General features: G+C 39.8%; 1 protein-coding gene across 3 annotated transcripts in view; it reads left to right on the forward strand.

Moving 5' to 3' along the window:
* Positions 1-17,408, forward strand: part of golga3 (golgin A3) — a 77,362-nt gene that overhangs the window by 40,746 nt on the left and 19,208 nt on the right. For all 3 annotated transcript variants that reach the window (XM_043715436.2, XM_043715439.2, XM_043715440.2), the window contains 10 exons: positions 255-366; positions 1,162-1,468; positions 3,847-4,049; positions 4,589-4,726; positions 5,570-5,731; positions 6,660-7,028; positions 9,629-9,706; positions 9,869-10,132; positions 10,257-10,351; positions 11,767-11,983. In XM_043715436.2, coding sequence (XP_043571371.2) covers positions 255-366; positions 1,162-1,468; positions 3,847-4,049; positions 4,589-4,726; positions 5,570-5,731; positions 6,660-7,028; positions 9,629-9,706; positions 9,869-10,132; positions 10,257-10,351; positions 11,767-11,983 — 1,945 coding nt within the window. The remainder of the gene's footprint in view (positions 1-254; positions 367-1,161; positions 1,469-3,846; positions 4,050-4,588; positions 4,727-5,569; positions 5,732-6,659; positions 7,029-9,628; positions 9,707-9,868; positions 10,133-10,256; positions 10,352-11,766; positions 11,984-17,408) is intronic.

Genomic DNA, 17,408 nt, shown 5'->3' on the forward strand with positions numbered 1-17,408 from the left:
GATTGCACAATAGCTAGATTGGTACTATGATCAATTTTGTCTCATGCTATGCTCAATGCATTGTGAACAGCTATTAACAAAAGTTTGAGTTGTATTAGTGGAGCATATGCACCCATTTACCACAAATAAAACAGAATTAGAGGGTTGCATGTGAATTCGAAATATAATGGGGTTGCTGGAATTGTTTGTTTTTTAAATGACTACAAAGTGAATGGTGTATTTTAAGTCAGCTATGTTATAATTTTGTTATGCAGTATCTCTGTGGAAAGCTCTGTGGCAGAATCCCACGATGACCTGATGCAAATTCTGAAAGAAAAAATGCGACTTGAGGGGCAATTGGAAGCTCTGTCTTCTGAAGCTAACGAGGTGAAAAATACTATTTGCATTGTCCTGTGCTGTGCTTAGGATGGGGTGAGGGATGGGAAGGGGCTGGACAAGAGAGAAAAGGGAAGAGAATAAAATGACCTGACATTTAAAATCACTGTCGTGCAGCAAGGTAGATTTTTGGTTCAATTACCCAAATAGTTTTTGATTGTCTCTAGTTAGTAGATGCTCATGAGATGCTTCTTCATTTTTTGACGTGCTTTTCTCAATGTTAACCAATTGAACCATAGACCTTTTTAATCCATTGGATGTATTGTTGAAAATAAGGAGGTTTTTATGTTTCTATAGATGCTATTTAAATTGTGAGAATCCAAAGAAGTGCACTGTAGATGTGTCACTGTGTCTTACGTGTGTGTGTGTGTGTGTTGTGGCGGGTGAATGGAGAAGGAGATGGGGGGGGGGGGGGGGGGGATTCACTTTTTTTGGTATTCCTTGCTTAACTGGTGTGATTTCAGGTTTTGGAAGCTTTTGACTGCCCATGGTAGTGTTAGAAATATTTGTGCAAGTACTTTCTTCTTTATAACTCCCACAAGCGATATAAAATTTCAAAAATGTCACTTACTTGGTTTGTAGATAATAGATTTTTTTTTGAATTCCTAAAACTGTGAAGTTCTTTGTATTCATATGAATTCGGTTTGCATATTTTTTCTTTAAAGGAAGCTTGCATGCTCAGTCTGGGGTATCCTGACATTGATGTTGAAGCAATTAAAGAAAAAGTATAACCAATCTTTATTAAGGGTAAATAGGGCATCATGAACATTCTTTTTAATTTCTAAGGGTTTGAAAGAGAAGACTGAATTGCAGGCCCAATTAGCAGCTTTAAATGCGCAACTACAGGCACAAAATGAGCAGAAGGTGCTCAGTGAGGAAAAGCAGAGTTTGTTGAACTCTGAAGTAAACACCTTACGACAAACATGTTCCAGCCTCGAACAGGCCATGATTGAGCTGCAGACGAATCTCGAGTCTAAGAATGCCAGCTTAGCTGCACTCAACAATGATCTTCAGGTGTCAGAGGAGCAATACCAGAGACTGGTGGGAAAAGTCACAGAAATGCAGCAGGCACTCTCCAGCAGAAATGACTCCGGTATGTCTTTACAGAATAATTGAATCTGTGCTTAGTTAGGAGCATGTCATAGCTTCTGCTTTTTGGTCTTCTCCTCTCCTATGTCTGATGTTCTGATTCTTGCCAGATACCCATTAACTTGCTCTTTTTTGCTTTTTCCTGTATACACCCAAGTAATATGTATTGGAAACAAACAAAACAGAAGTTGCTGGAAAAGTTTAGCAGGTCTGGCAGTATCTGTGAAGAGAAATCAGAATTAACGTTTCAGGTCCAGTGACCCTTCCTAATATGTATTGGAGGCTGTTGGCTTGTGGGACATCATGGAGCCCAAGCCCATTCTCTTTCTCACTCTTCCCACTAAGAGTAGCTAAATAAACTGATCCTTACCCTCCTTCCTACTACCCCTCCCTGGTTTGGGGCAATGAAACCACTATCAACCCAAAGTAGAATAATGAATTCAACATAAATGGGGAATCCAGTTTCTCATGTTACTGGCTGGAACTCATTGTCCAGTTATGGAGACCGTAGGATGTTTCTTTAAAGATGTCAGATAAATGTAAGTTTCTAGCCAGATTATTTTTAATAGACTTGGTACAATCTCTCATGTGACCGTTCATTCTGTCTCCTGAATTGTATGGAATTTTAAGTGTAATGACTTCATAGTATCGTGAAATCCATGTAAAATTCCACATTAAACTGTTGCAAATACTTCTATAATTTTCAGCAGTGAATTATGCTTTTAGAGAGCTCCCAAGGTATAATTTCCTAACTAGCTACATACTCTTTCTTAATTTCCAAACTTTGTTAGTTTGGTTAGTATTGAATTTTAGAATGTTAGGAATATGGGACTTAGGAGCAGTATTAAGCCATTCAGTCCTTCAAGCTTGCTCTGTCATGGTTGATCTGGTTTGTGTCTGTATCCCACTTTCCTGTCTTCCCTCTCTATAGCCCTTGATTTCTTGTGTCTATCAAAAATCTCTTAACTTTGCCTTGAATGTATTCATTGACATGGTTTCCACTATATGGAGAAGAGAATTCTGCATACCAACAGAAATTCTCACCTATACCTTTAAAGCAGGATCACTTATTCTTTAACTCTCTCTCCACACAAGGAAATACCCTGTCAGTATCTACCCTGACAAATCATTTCAGGATCTTGTATATTTCAATAAGATTGTCTGCCATTTTTCTGAACACCAATGGATATTGTGCCCAGTCTGTCCAAGCTTTCCTCATAGGTTAACTGCCTCATTCCAGCAATGAGTCAAATGAACCTTCTCTGAACTGCGCACAACACTGTTTTCAATTTCAAAAGAAAACAAAAGTGTACACTTTATTCCATATGAAATTTCACAAATGCTCTGTACAACTGGAGTAACAAGTCCCTACTTCTATATTCAATTACTCTTGCAACAAATGAAAAGAATTAATTTGCCTTTCTGGATGTAGGATTGCTCGCTGAGCTGCGAGGCTCATTTTCAGGTGTTTTGTTACCCTACTGGGTAACATCTTCAGTGGGCATCAGGTGAAGCAATGCTGAAAATTCCCACTTTCTATTTGTTTGGGTTGGTGATGTCATTTCCTGTGATGAAGTCAATCTCTTTCCCCCCCCAGTGCTCTGGTTTCATTTCACAGTCCAAAGATGTGCAGGTTAGGCTGATCGGCCATGAGAGATGCAGGGTTACAGGGATATGCAGTGGAGGGTGGTTCTGGGTGGGAATTCTACGTACCATTTACACTCCGGTCTATCTGTACCTTAGAATTGTGCAGTCTCTCTCCATTCAAATAGTATCTTTTATGTTCTGCCCACTAAAATGAACACATTCGCATTTTCCTTCGTAATAGTCAGTCTGCCAAATTTGTTTGCATCCATTTAACCTGTATATATTCAATTGTAGGCCCTCTAACTGCTCCTGTCAAATTTCCTACCTATATTGGAGACATTAGCAATCTTGAGTACCATATATTTGGCACCAATTTTCATGTCATTGTTATAGATTGTAAATAATTGGAGCATTAACACTGATATTGTGCAACTACACTTTGTTATAGCCTGTCACTCTGAAAAAGGCCCATTCTCTGCTGTTTCCTAGCCATTCCTTTTAATCAATGTGTTCTTTTATAGATATTATATAATAATTGCCTAATTGAGTAATGTTTAGACAGGAGAGATTTTAATAGTTACATGAACAATTAGTGTGTTAGGTTTAGTAAGTATTTTTGTGCTATCCTTCCAGTTGACTATGAAAGGTGTAGTCATGTGCTTGTTTTTGTCTGTCTGGTTACATTGTCCTGGACATTAGTTTAAACTAAATAAGTGGCTGATGTAAGCAAAATGTAAATAGAAGAAACTGGCCTGCAAATTATTATTCTGAAGTGTGTTTAATTTTTTTTCCCAGTTCATGCTATTCAACAACAAATGACAGTACTACAGAGCCAGCTTCAGCAGGTACAATTGGACCGTGCCACTCTGACAAGCCAGCTCAAGGCCTCCCAATCAGAAATAGCTTCTCTGCAGCAAGTCAGGCTATGGTACCAGCAGCAGCTGACACTGGCACAAGAGGCGAGAGTTCGGTTACAGAGCGAAATGGCAAATGTGCAGGTAAGGTACAGTGAGATTTTTATAAGCTTTTGGTACTCGTGTTCCACTTAGCCTAAACCGTTTTGCTGCTTTTGCATTCAAAGTTTAGTGTGGATATCATATATAGTCAATGACTTTTTTTTTAAATTGTATCACTTTAATTTGTATATTTGGCTGTTACTATTTTGCCTTGGGTTATCTATAAGTGAGTACAGAATCTGGTTAAAGTTAATCTTGGAAATGATTTACCAGAGAGAAACTGCAACTTGATATGAAACCAAGTAAAATATAATTTATAAGCCAAATTAAGTGTTAGAGAAATTCAGGTCTGGCAACATATGTGGAGAGAGAAATGTTTTGATATGACTTTAGAACTGTTTCTCTCTCTGGAGATGCTGCCAGACCTGCTGAGTTTCTCCAGCATTTTTTTTAGTTCTCCAGCATCTGCAGTATTTTGCTTTGAAAATATAGTTTATGGTACACTCAAAACGTTTTTTTTACATTCTGGGTTTTGTGGTTCTGCCATTGTTTCAGTGGAGATGGTTTTGCTTTACTTGCAGGCTGGTCACATGACCCAAGCAGCAATGCTGGAGCATCTGAAAATTGAGAATGTGACTCTTTCTCAACAACTTACAGATACTCAGCAGAGATCAATCAAGGAAAAGGAGCGTATTGCAATGCACCTCCAAAATATTGAGGTAAAGATGTAGCACTAAAAATTAATTGTACTAATTTCCTGTGACTGAGAGTTCTGTGCATGACTCTGCAACTGTCAACAAAGTTTAAATTTGATTCTAGTTTCTTTTAACATTATATTCCTGCAAAGCATTGAAACAATTTTTTTGTTCTTGAAAGAGTCTTTTAGCATTGTCAATGTGTTGTAACCTTTCCATGATGAAATGTACAACAATCTGTTTAAAAACGTTTGCTTAGACCTGTTTGCCAGGTAATGAGTGCACCGTAGTGATCACTAGTGTGAGATCATTATAATTTCAGTCACACCAGATGATCATGAAGAGAAGACCAATTGAACAAGTTGTGACACTGTTTACGTTTTCACGTATCCTCCCGAAGAAGAATGAGGATGCATTTCTCACTTGTTAAAATGATTTTAGTTCTATTTATGTCATCCTTCATTACAATAGGAAATGTTAATTTTGGTACATCATTGTTATTTATTTATTTGATTTAATATAATTGTTTGTCACAAGATTCTTTTTTTACATTAACTGCATTGGTCTTTAGTAGTGAGCTACTGAAAGTTACAATAAATAGGATTCACTACTCCAAAACTATAGACCCAAGTCAGCCTTTCATACAGTGCTACAGTGCAGAAGGATCCATTCTAGAAAGTCATTTGGATTTCATGGTATAGCAGCTTGAGAGAAGCCGGTCTTATTTGTTTCATTATAGCTGTTATTAAATTATTCATGATTGAACCACTACTATTGAATTATTTCCTTGTTAAATGTGACTTCATCGGTCCACAAATGTTGTGATTTTTTTTTTTAAGTATTTGAAAATGCCCTTTGTTGCATTAGGTTGATATGTTGGATCAGGAAAAAGCTTTCCAGCAGATCCAAGAAGCTAAGACACTGGTGGAAGATGATCTGTCACGGAGACTTGAAGAGTTTGAGGAAGAGCGTGAACACCTTCAGAAACTTGCTGATTCAGCTACTGCATTGGAGAGGCAGCTTGAGGAGGTGAGGAGCAAGGTCATGGTCATCTGATTATGATGTTAACTCCACTTTGCTGCCTATCTCTCATAAATAACCCTCCACTCCCCATGTGGGTGAGGCAAGAGAAAAGGAGTCAAGTTATATGTTATGAAAAGAGGAAAAAAATGTGTATAACCTTGGTTTATTCAGCAGCTTTGTTATTGCATCTTTTGAACATTATAAACTGTTCCAACACCAGTTTTCTTTGTATTACTTTTGATATGTTACTATTATTTATAGAAATGTAGGCATTTGCTCACAACAAAGACCAACAACAAATAAATGGATGAATTGGTAAATTACTGACAGCTTTGGTTGAGGGAAGAATATCAGGTCAGAAGCATTCCTTGCCTATCTTTTGAATAGTACCGTGGAAACTTTTATATTACACGAAACATTAGAGCAGCAGACCAGGCCTAAGTTTAATGTCTACAGAAAAACAGCATCTCTGACGGTGCAGTGCTCCTTCGGTACTCTGTTGAAGGTCAGTCCTAAGGTGTGCACTTGAGAGTTCACAATAGAGCTTGGAATCTCAGACTTTTGACTTGGCAGAATGTAATTAAGATTGTAAATGCCATATCAAGAGCATTAGGTCTTCTCTGCTCTGAGCACCTCTGTCCAAGTGAAGTTAGTTAGCTAGTGTGATCTCAAATTTTCAGAAAAAGAAAGTTCCTCAATTGCACTATTCATCTATTCCTTAACGTTTCCAAAAGCTCGTCTCTAGAGTGCACTGTGGCTCCTCTGTGGAAACAGTTAAACACTTCTCTTATTTCCCCTCTCAAACGCGAACTTGTATCCCTTGTTCATCCATGTTCTTGTCTACATTTAACTGTAATTCTGTCTTGAGGAACTGTTATTAATGTTTATTTCTTTGTGATTCTCATTCTTAGATGTATTGAAAATGTCTTTTCAGGTTAAGTTAACCTTACATCAACGTGAGCTCCAATTAGGAACTTTGGAACAGGAACAATTAGACCTACTGAAACAGTTGACTGTCGCCCAGGAGTCCATGCACACCAAGGACCAAACCTTAAATGAGTTGCAGGCACGTTATGATGAGCTGGAGGCCCACCTAACAGAGGTCCAAACTGAAACCAGTGCCAAAGATGAAACAATTCAGTCCCTGCAGAATGAGAAGATTGTCCTGGAAGTTGCACTGCAAGCTAGAAAGACAGATAAGGCTGTACTGGGGGAAGAAACTAAAAAGCTTGAGGAGGACACTGAGATGGTTTCTGAAATCCTCGAACAGCTTCGGCAGGAAGTTGCTGTTAAGACTGGACTGGTAATTAAAACTTAACTGTTCTACAGTACATAATGCTTGAAAGATCAAGGAAAATTTCATTAACTATTTTGTAAATTTCAAGAAAATATTCAAAGTGTTATATGTTACAACCCATAAGAATAAGTCACTACCTGATGCATGATCCAATGATATTTTCAGTCCCTATTTTGTGAGAGATGGAAATAGAACTTGGGTGAATAAAATTTACAACAAAAATAGTAAGCAATTATGTAGAATAACAATAGGAAATGTTTAAAATGGTGTTCAACAGAATCCAAGAAAATTTATTGCATTTTAAAAGTATTAAACAGAAATTCAAACAAGGCATCACTGATGAAGAATGGATCATAGGAAAGAACAGTAGAGGAGAGCATGATGAGGTAGAGTATGAAAGATATAGCAGGAAGTTAAACAATTAGGAACGTTTTAAAAAAAGGTATTAAATTATCAAGAAACATAAAGTCTACAGGCATGTACATTTTTTAAGTCATAATGGAAATTGTGGCAAAAATGGGCAAAATGGGATGAAATAAATAGTTGTGATTGTGAAATGGCAGAAATAATAAAGTTAAAAATCACACTCATGCAGATCCTCTCTCATAAAGAAGCTCTCTCTTTCTCTCTGACATATACTCCCACGCTGACACACTCACTCTCTCACAGATGTATAGCCCTTTACATTCTCTCACACATACGCACACTTTCTCTCAGACACTCATAAGCCACACACACACACACACACACATATAAGTTTGTGGGGTGAATTTGTACTTGCAGAGTTACATTTTATTTTGCTCAAAAACTGCATGAATCCATGTAAGATTCTATAATTTTTTTTTTTAAGATTTAGATTCAGTTTGAGCATTGTGGCACAGACAGTCTCTCTCAGGGGGCACCTCACACCTTCAGTGTGGACCGATATGACACCAATTGTTAAAGTTCACTTGAGAATGCAAAAATGTTTTGCAATTTTACGTATGAAAGAACTGCAAACAGCATATTCATTCTAAAAGATGACAGACTTAACAAACAATCTAGGTCTTTTTCAATATATAATTTCAATTACATCACACTGTAAACTACAAAATTACCACCCATTCTGAGATTAGGAATCTTGCAGCAAGCGACCCACTTGCTAATTCCCCAAAGCCTTGTCTACCATCTGCAAGGCACAACTCAGGAATACATTGGGATATTCCCCACTTGTCTGAAAGCTCCAACAACACTTTAGAAGCTTGACAGTATTGAGGACAATCCGCCTGGTTGATTGGCACCACGTCCACAAGCATCCACTTCTTCCACCATGGGTGCCTAGTAGCAGCAGTGTGTACCATCTACATGATGCACTTACCAAGGGTCTTTAGACAGCGCCTTCTGGACCCATGACCATTACCATTTAGAAAGGTAAGGCTGCGGATACATGGGAACTCCACCATCTGCAAGCTCCCCTCCAAGTCAAACAGCATCCTGATTTGGAAATATATCTCCATTCAGAGATCATAGAATCCCTACAGTGTGGAAACACGGCATTCAGCCCAACAAGTCCACACCAACTCTGAGTATCCTATCCAGACCCATACAATCCTGCATTTTCCCATGGCTGATGCACGCTACCTGTGGGTAATTTAGCATAGCCAATCCATCTAACTTGCACATCTTTGGACTGTGGAAGGAAACCAGAGTACCTGGTGGAAACCCAGGCAAACACTGAGAGAATGTGCAAACTCCCCACACAGTCGCCTGAGGATCACCTAAGAAGATCCTTCTACGTCACTGAGTCAAAACTCTGAAACTCCTTCCCTAGCAGCATTATGGGTGTGTCTACACCAAATGGGCTGCATAGTTCAAGAAGTCAGCTTACAACCTTCTCAGTGACAACTAGGGATGAGCCATAAAGGCTGGCCCAGCAGCAGTGCTCAATTCACAAGTGAAAGTTCTTAATAAAAACTTAGCACTAATGGATAATACTACTCAGACCACTCAGAATAAGAATTGAAAAGCAAATCATACTATTGTGAGGTCAGAATAAGGGTACCTTAGTTTTAATCTCTTTTGGCTATTATCAATCTTGGGTGCCCAAGTTAGGGTGTGTTTCAGTTTCCTTCCAAAATTCCCTCACCTTGAGAATAAATGTTCAGGGAATTGGTTTTATTTGACAAGCTAGTAACTTTTTTTTTTATGAATACTGGTCTTTGTGTACACTAAGACTTGAGTATTGCTGGACAGTTTTTCAAAACATTTATCTTGTATGCATTAGGATAAATCTCAAGGATACCAGTTCAAGGGGAAAACCACAGGAAAGTGATGATTGGTTGATATGTGAATTCTGAAAGAGGTGTAACAGAGTCTAGAAACAAATTAAACACAGTAAAGTATTATAGTATTATCGATCATGGGAGTTTTTAAAACAGGTAATAAATTTGTTCAGAAATGTCTGGATCACAGGAATTATGTTTTTGGATAATTCTAAAAGATTACCTATGAAGATCATTGTAAAACACGTGGTATAATTCCTACTTTGAAGTAAGCATTACTTTACAGTATTAGTAACTTTTACAGGAGATGTCCGTTTACATGTACATTTATTTGGCTTTTTATAGGTAGAAAATATGCAAAAGGAGAATACCAGCTTTAAGAAGCAGACTCAGAAACTAAAAGATCAACTTGTACAACAGAAGGTATATGTTCCTGAAATTTGTAATATGTAGTCCAGTCACTTGAAGTTAGCATTATTTACATGTTTAATAGATTGCTCTGAAAGTGATCAGAGGAATGGTATTAGTGGAACAGTATTGATGGTTTTCAAAATTAATTGTGCTTTCATTGACCTCTTCTTTCAGGTAATGGTGGAGGCCTATCGACGTGATGCAAATTCAAAGGATCAACTAATGAATGAGTTGAAATCAGCAAAGAAAAAGCTGGAGTCGGAGGTCAAAGAACTGAAACAAGAAATGGTTGTGTTGCAGACTGACAAAAAATCCGCACAGAATGAGCATTTAAGATTACAAAAAGAAATTTCTCGAATTCACCAACAAATGACTGATCTAGAAACCCAGCTGCAGTTGGCACAGGAAGAACGTGATGAATGGAATACAGAGCTTCAGGTATGCAGTCAATTTGACAACACTTCATGAGCAACTGGACAATAGTGTTACTGAGTTGGTTTTGCTTAATTTCATTGTTCTTGTCAATAAACCATTACATTTGTCCTATTATACTTTCTAATAGTCAATGCAGTTTGACCGAAACCACCTAATCTCACTTTCTCATGAGAATGAAGAACTGAAGAAGCATGTGGAGCAGATGCAGGAAGAAGCTAAAAAGTGAGCGTTTTTTTTAAAATTAAATGCGATTGCTTATGTTCCTGCTAATTAAGGAATATATGCAAGCTTTGTTTTAACCTTTATGACCTGGCACTCTCAGCAAACTGGCAAATATGGCCTCAAATACCGCAAAGTTTACTGTATTATTATGACCAATTATTATAGTTTTTAAATTTATTTACATCAATGTAAATATACTGTTATTTGATCAAATGGCAACATGAAATATCAACAGATGATTAAATTTTGAGTCAATATTTCCTCACTCCTCTAATCTACTGGATGTCGGAGTAGTCAGTTGAGAATGCGAGTGAGAAGGCTCTCTGCTGCTAAGCATTATTTGTGATTTATGCTGTAAATAAAGTATAACAGTGATTGTATACCCCCGCATTACATTTCTATAACTGTGTTTTTTACATTGATTATGTGGACCTCTTGATTATGCGGAATATTTAATCCAGTCGGTATATTCCTGGTCCCATAAATGCCGGTTAATAACAGGCTTGATGTACGTCATTGAGTATAAATTTCCGAAATAAGGTTTGGGCAACAATAGTCAAGGTTATTGAAGATGAAGGCTTCCTACTTCCCTCTGTAATCACAAGGGAACTTCCTGGAACATTGCAGGATGAAACTCAAAGAACTTAGTGTTATAGAATAAAGCGCGCAGAAAGTTGCTATTCGGCACATTGTGACATCTTTTTAATGGCGCTATTAAACTAATCTCACTGTCCTTTTCTGTCTATCCATTTTTCTATTTTAATTTTTTCAATTACTTAGAGTCATAGAGATGTACAGCATAGAAACAGACCCTTCAGTCCAACCCGTCCATGCCAACCAGATATCCCAACCCCATCTAGTCCCACCTACCAGCACCTGGCCCATATCCCACCAAACCCCTCCATTCATATACCCATCCAAATGCCTTTTAAATGTTGCAATTATATCAGCCTCCACCACTTCCTCTGGCAGCTCATTTCATACATGGACCACTCTCTGGGTGAAAAAGCTGCCCTTTAGGTCTCTTTTATATCTTTTCCCTCTCACCCTAAACCTATGTCCACTAGTTCTGAACTCCTCGACCCCAGGAAAAAGATATTGCCTATTTACCCTATCCATGCCCCTCATAATTTTGTAAACCTCTATAAGGTCACCCCTCAGCCTCCAATGCTCCAGGGAAAACAGCCCCAACCTTTCAGCCTCTCCCCATAGCTCAAATCCTCCAACCCTGGCAACTCCAATACCTTGAATTTTCTATGGCTTCAGTTACGTGTTGATGATTTAAAGGCATGTTGATAGCTACTCATTTATTCCCCATTTCTTGTTCTAATTCCTTTTAGCACATTATATAAGGAATTGTTGGATTCATTTTCCTGAAGTTTTGAATCAGCATCGCCTTGATTTTTTTTTCCCAGAGGTATTTCTGAACAGAAGACACGAATGAAGAAGCTTGGCACTGATCTCAGCAGTGCACAGAAAGAAATGAAAGCCAAACATAAAGCTTATGAGAGCGCCGTTGGTATCCTGAGCCGTCGACTGCAAGAAGCCCTTGGAGCAAAAGAATCAGCTGAAGCAGAGCTCAGCAAGTTGAAAGATCAGCTCACAGAAGGTGGAAATGATAAAATTCTTCAAGTATGTTGCTTTTTCTAAATTGTAGATTGCAAATGTATTTGTTTTGTAGAACTTGCAAATTTGTGTCTGAGGCAAAATAAAATGTAAATGTAACACTTCTGTTTAAGAAGAGAGGGCAGCAGAAGATAGGAAGTTATAGGCTGGTTTGCCTGACCTTGGTCATTGATAAGAACTTAGTGTCCATTATTAAGGATGAGATGGCAGCGTACTTGGAAGTGCATGGTAAAATAGGGCTGAGTCAGCATGGCTTTGTCAGGGGGAGGTCATGCCTGAAAAATCTGTTAGAATGTTTTGAGAAGACAGCGAGCGAGTTAGCCAAAATAGAGCCAGTGGTTGTGATCTATTTGGATTTCCAAAAGACGTTTTTGACAAAGTGCTGCACAGGAGGCTGCTAAATAAAATGAGAGCTCATGGAGTTTGATGCAAAGTACTGACATAGCTAGAGGATTGGCTGGCTGACTGGCAGAAGGGTTGATAGTGTGGTGCTGGAAAAGCTCAGCACGTTGGGCGGCATCCAAGAAGCAAGAGAATCTACTTTTCAGACAAAAGTCCTTCATCAGGAATTATGCCTGCTTGATTGACAGAAGGAGTCTTTGTCAGGATGACAGCCGGTGACTTTGGTGAGGATCAGTGTTGGGACCACACTCATGTATTCATGTTATGCATTAAAGAGGGACTGAGAGATTATTGTTGCTGAGTTTGCAAAATGCACAAAGGAAGCGGACAAACTGCAATGGAATTTGGACATGCTAAGAGTGGACAAAGAAGAGGCAGATAGAATACAATATGGGAAAGTGTGAAGTGATGCATGTGGATAGAAGAGTAGAGGTGTAGATAATTTTCTAAACTGGGAAAGGCTTTGTAAATCTAAAGCACAAAGGGACTTGGGAGTTCTAGTTCAGGATTCTCTTACGATTAACATGCTAGAGTACAGGAGCAGAGATCTGCTGCTGAGGCTGTATAAGAATCTGGTCAGTCTGCATTTGGAATAGTGAGAGAAGCTTTGGGGCCCATATTTAAGGAAAAATGTGCTGGCATAGTAGGGGGTCCAGAGGAGATTTACAAGAATGATCCTGGAGATGAAGGGTTTGCTATGTGTGGAGAGGTTGAGGTCTCTGGGTTTAGAAGGATGAGGGACTATCTGTTTTAAACTTCTAGAATATCAAGAGGCCTGGATAGAGTGAAATGTGGAGAAGATTTTTCCACTGGGAGAGACTAGGACATGAGAATACAGCCTCAGTGAAGGGATCCCTTCAGAACTGAGATGAGGAATTTCTTTAGCCACAGTTGGTTAATCTGTGGAACTCGTTGCTGCAGAAGGCTGTGGAGGTCAAATCATTGTAGAATCACTACAGGTTGGGAAATAGGTCATTCGGTTCAGCAAGTGCACACTGACCCTCCAAAGAGCATCCTACCCAGACCCACCCCTCTACCCTATCCCTGTAACCCTGCATTTCCCATGGCTAATCCAGCTAATCTGCACCTCTTTGGACTGAGAGGAAACCTGGGCACCTCTAGGAAGCTCACGCAGGCACAGCAGCAATGTGCAGCGTCCACACAGACAATCAGCCAAGGGTGGAATCTAACCTAGCGCTGTGAGGCAGCAATGCTAACCATTGAGCCACTGTGCTGTGGTTTTGTTTTTGAGACCGAGGTAGGTTCTTGATTAGTTCAGTGGTTCAAGGGTTAAAGGGAGAATGGAGGAGACCAGGGTTGAGAAACATATTGGCCATGATTGAATGTTGATGCAGACTTGATGGGCCAGATGACCTAACTTTTTTTTGTATGCTATGGACTAAAAAGGAGCTTTATAAAATGTTGCAGCACAGAGGAAGACCATTCAGAGTATGATGATTATCCTGGCTCTTCGAAAGATTCATTCAATTTGTCTCAGCCCCCTGCTTTTTCCCCACAAACCTAAAAAAAACTCTCTTGGCATTCTAAGACATCACTTACAGAATTTGCAAGAGAAGTTGTAATAAAATCTTTTTAACAAGTTCCAAAATTAAACCAAGGGCTGAAGCTGAGTTTCATTTTAGTGACAAAATATTCTGTGCCCAGTGGTTATGATATTGGGCTAACAAGCCACAGATTCTGAGCCAGATTCTGTCATAGCAGCTATCATGGTCACAAATTTCCTTGCTATGTAACACTAAATACCTGCCACCACCATTTTCTCAAGGCTGCTCAGAGATGGACAAATGATGTCATCTGTTTGGGTATATCTTGTCCTGAAAAAGAACCCTACAACTGTGAAACTGATTCCACTGCTGGTTTTATTATTTGCCACTTAGGCAAAAGTCCAGGTTGTTACTGAGAGGTATCTAAAGTTTATTGTAAAACAAAAGAATTCTATAAATTTTCAGGTCAGGCAACAACTGTGGAAAGAGACAGAGTAAGGAACATAGGGGCAGGAGTAGGCCATTCAGCCCCTCAAGCCTGTTCCACCAATCAATGAGTTCATGGCTGATCTGTGCCCTAACAATAGACAGTAGGTGCAGGAGTAGGCCATTCTGCCCTTCGAACCTGCACCACCATTCAATATGATCATGGCTGATCATCCAGAAAACAGTATCCTGTTCCTGCCTTATCTCCATAACCCTTGATTCCACAATCCTTGAGAGCTTTATCCAACTCTTAAATGAATCCAGAGACTGGGCCTCCACTGTCCTCTGGGGCAGAGCATTCCGCACAGCCACCACTCTCTGGGTGAAGACGTTTCTCCTCATCTCTGTCCTAAATGGTCTACCCCGCATTTTTAAGCTGTGTCCTCTGGTTCAGCACTCACACCCATCAGCGGAAACATGTTTCCTGCCTCCAGAGTGTCCAATCCTTTAATAATCTTATATGTCTCAATCAGATCCCCTCTCAGCCTTCTAAATTCAAGGGTATACAAGCCCAGTCACTCCAGTCTTTCAGTGTAAGGTAATCCCGCATTCCAGGAATTGACCTCGTGAACCTACGCTGCACTCCCTCAATAGCCAGAATGTCTTTCCTCAAATTTGGAGATCAGAACTGCACACAGTACTCCAGGTGTGGTCTCACCAGGGCCCTGTACAGCTGCAGAAGAACCTCTTTGCTTCTATACTCAATCCCTCTTGTTATGAAGGCCAGCATGCTATTAGCCTTCTTCACTACCTGCTGTACCTGCATGCTTGCCTTCATTGACTGGTGTACAAGAACACCCAGATCTCTCTGTACTTTCCCCTTTACCTAAATTGATTCCATTTAGGTAGTAATCTGCCGTCCTGTTCTTGCCACTACAGTAGACAACCATACATTTATCCACATTAAACTGCATCTGCCATGCATCTGACTGCTCACCTAACTTGTCCAAGTCACCCTGTAATCTCCTAACATCTTCATCACATTTCACTGTGCCACCCAGCTTAGTATCATCAGCAAATTTGCTAATGTTGTTACTAATACCATCTTCTATATCTTGAACATATATTGTAAAAAGCTGCGATCCCAGTACTGATCCCTGCGGTACCCCACTGGTCACTGCCTGTCATTCCAAAATTGAGCCGTTTATCACTACTCTTTGTTTCCTATCAGCCAACCAACTTTCAATCCAAGTTAGTACTTTGCCCCCAATACCATGTGCCCTAATTTTGCTCACTAACCTCCTATGTGGGACTTTATCAAAAGCTTTCTGAAAGTTCAGGTACACTACTTCTACTGGATCTCCCTCGTCCATCTTCAGAGTTACATCCTCAAAAAATTCCAGAAGATTAGTCAAGCATGATTTCCCCTTCATAAATCCATGCTGACTCTGACCTATCCTGTTACTACTATCCAGATGTGTTGTAATTTCATCCTTTATAATAGACCCCAGCATCTTTCCCACCACTGAGGTCAGACTAACTGGTCTATAATTTCCTGCTTTCTCTCTCGCACCTTTCTTAAAAAGTGGTATAACATTAGCCACCCTCCAATCCGCAGGAACTGATCCCAAATCTATCGAACTCTGGAAAATAATCACCAACGCATCCACTATTTCTCGAGCCACCTCCTTCAGTACCCTGGGATGTAGGCCATCAGGCCCAGGGGACTTATCAACCTTCAGACCTAACAGTCTCTCCAACACCAATTCCTGGCAAATATAAATTCCCTTAAGTTCAGGTCCTTCAGCCACTGTTACCTCGGGGAGATTGCTTGTGTCTTCCCCAATGAACACCGATCTGAAGTACCAATTCAATTCTTCTGCCATTTCTTTGTTCCCTGTAATATATTCCCCTGTTTCTGTCTTCAAGGGCCCAATTTTAGACTTAACCATTTTTTTGCCTTTCACATACCTAAAAAAACTTTTACTATCCTCCTTTGTTTTTGGCCAGTTTACCTTCGTACCTCATTTTTTTCTCTGCGTACTTCCTTCGTAGTAATCCTCTGTTGCTCTTTAAAAGCTTCCCAGTCCTCCGTTTTCCCACTTATCTTTGCTATGTTATACTTTTTCTCTTTTAACTTTATATGTTTCTTAACTTCCCTCGTCAGCCACGGCCTCCTAGGATCTTTCTTCCTTTTTGGAATGAACTGATCCTGCAACTTCTGCATTATACACAGAAATATCTGCCATTGTTCCTCCACTGTCATCCCTGCTAAGGTATTGCACCATTGAACTTTGGCCAGCTCCTCCCTCATAGCTCCATAGTTCCCTTTATTCAATAGCAATATTGTCACTTCCGATTGTACCCTCTCCCTCTCAAATTGCAGGTTGAAGCTTATTGTATTATGGTCACTATTGAGGAGAAAGTGAGGACTGCAAATGCTGGAGATCAGAGCTGAAAATGTGTTGCTGGAAAAGAGCAGCAGGTCAGGCAGCATCCAAGAAACAGGAGAATCGACGTTTCGGCAGAAGGGCTTTCAGCTATGGTCACTATTTCCTAATGGCTCCTTCACTTCGAGGTCCCTGATCAATTCTGGTTCATTGCACAATACCAGATCCAGAATTGCCTTCTCCCTGGTCGGCTCCAGCAACAGCTGTTCTAAGAATCCATCTCTGAGGCACTCCACAAAGTCTCTTTCTTGAGGTCCAATACCATCCTGATTCTCCCAGTCTACCTGCATGTTGAAATCCCTCATCATAACTGTAGTAACTCTTTGGATGTCGGATGGAAGTTAAATCAGGAGCTGAAATTGGCCTGTCGCAGACTACTGTTTGGGGGCCTGTAGATAACTCCCAAGAGGGTCTTTTTACCCTTAGTATTTCTCAGCTCTATCCACACTGACTCTACATCCCCTGATTCTAGGTCCCCCCCACGCAAGGGACTGAATATCCTCCCTTACCAACATGGCCACCCCACCCCCTCTGCCCGTAAGTCTGTCCTTACAATAGCACGTATAGCCTTGAATATTCATTTCCCAGGCCCTGTCCATTTGAAGCCATGCCTCAGTTATCCCCACAATATCGTATCTGAAAATTTCC

The sequence above is a fragment of the Chiloscyllium plagiosum genome, unplaced genomic scaffold (assembly GCF_037043375.1).
Source record: "Chiloscyllium plagiosum isolate Xiang-an unplaced genomic scaffold, Cpla_swu_hap1 HiC_scaffold_24, whole genome shotgun sequence".
Classification (NCBI taxonomy): Eukaryota; Metazoa; Chordata; class Chondrichthyes; order Orectolobiformes; family Hemiscylliidae; genus Chiloscyllium; species Chiloscyllium plagiosum.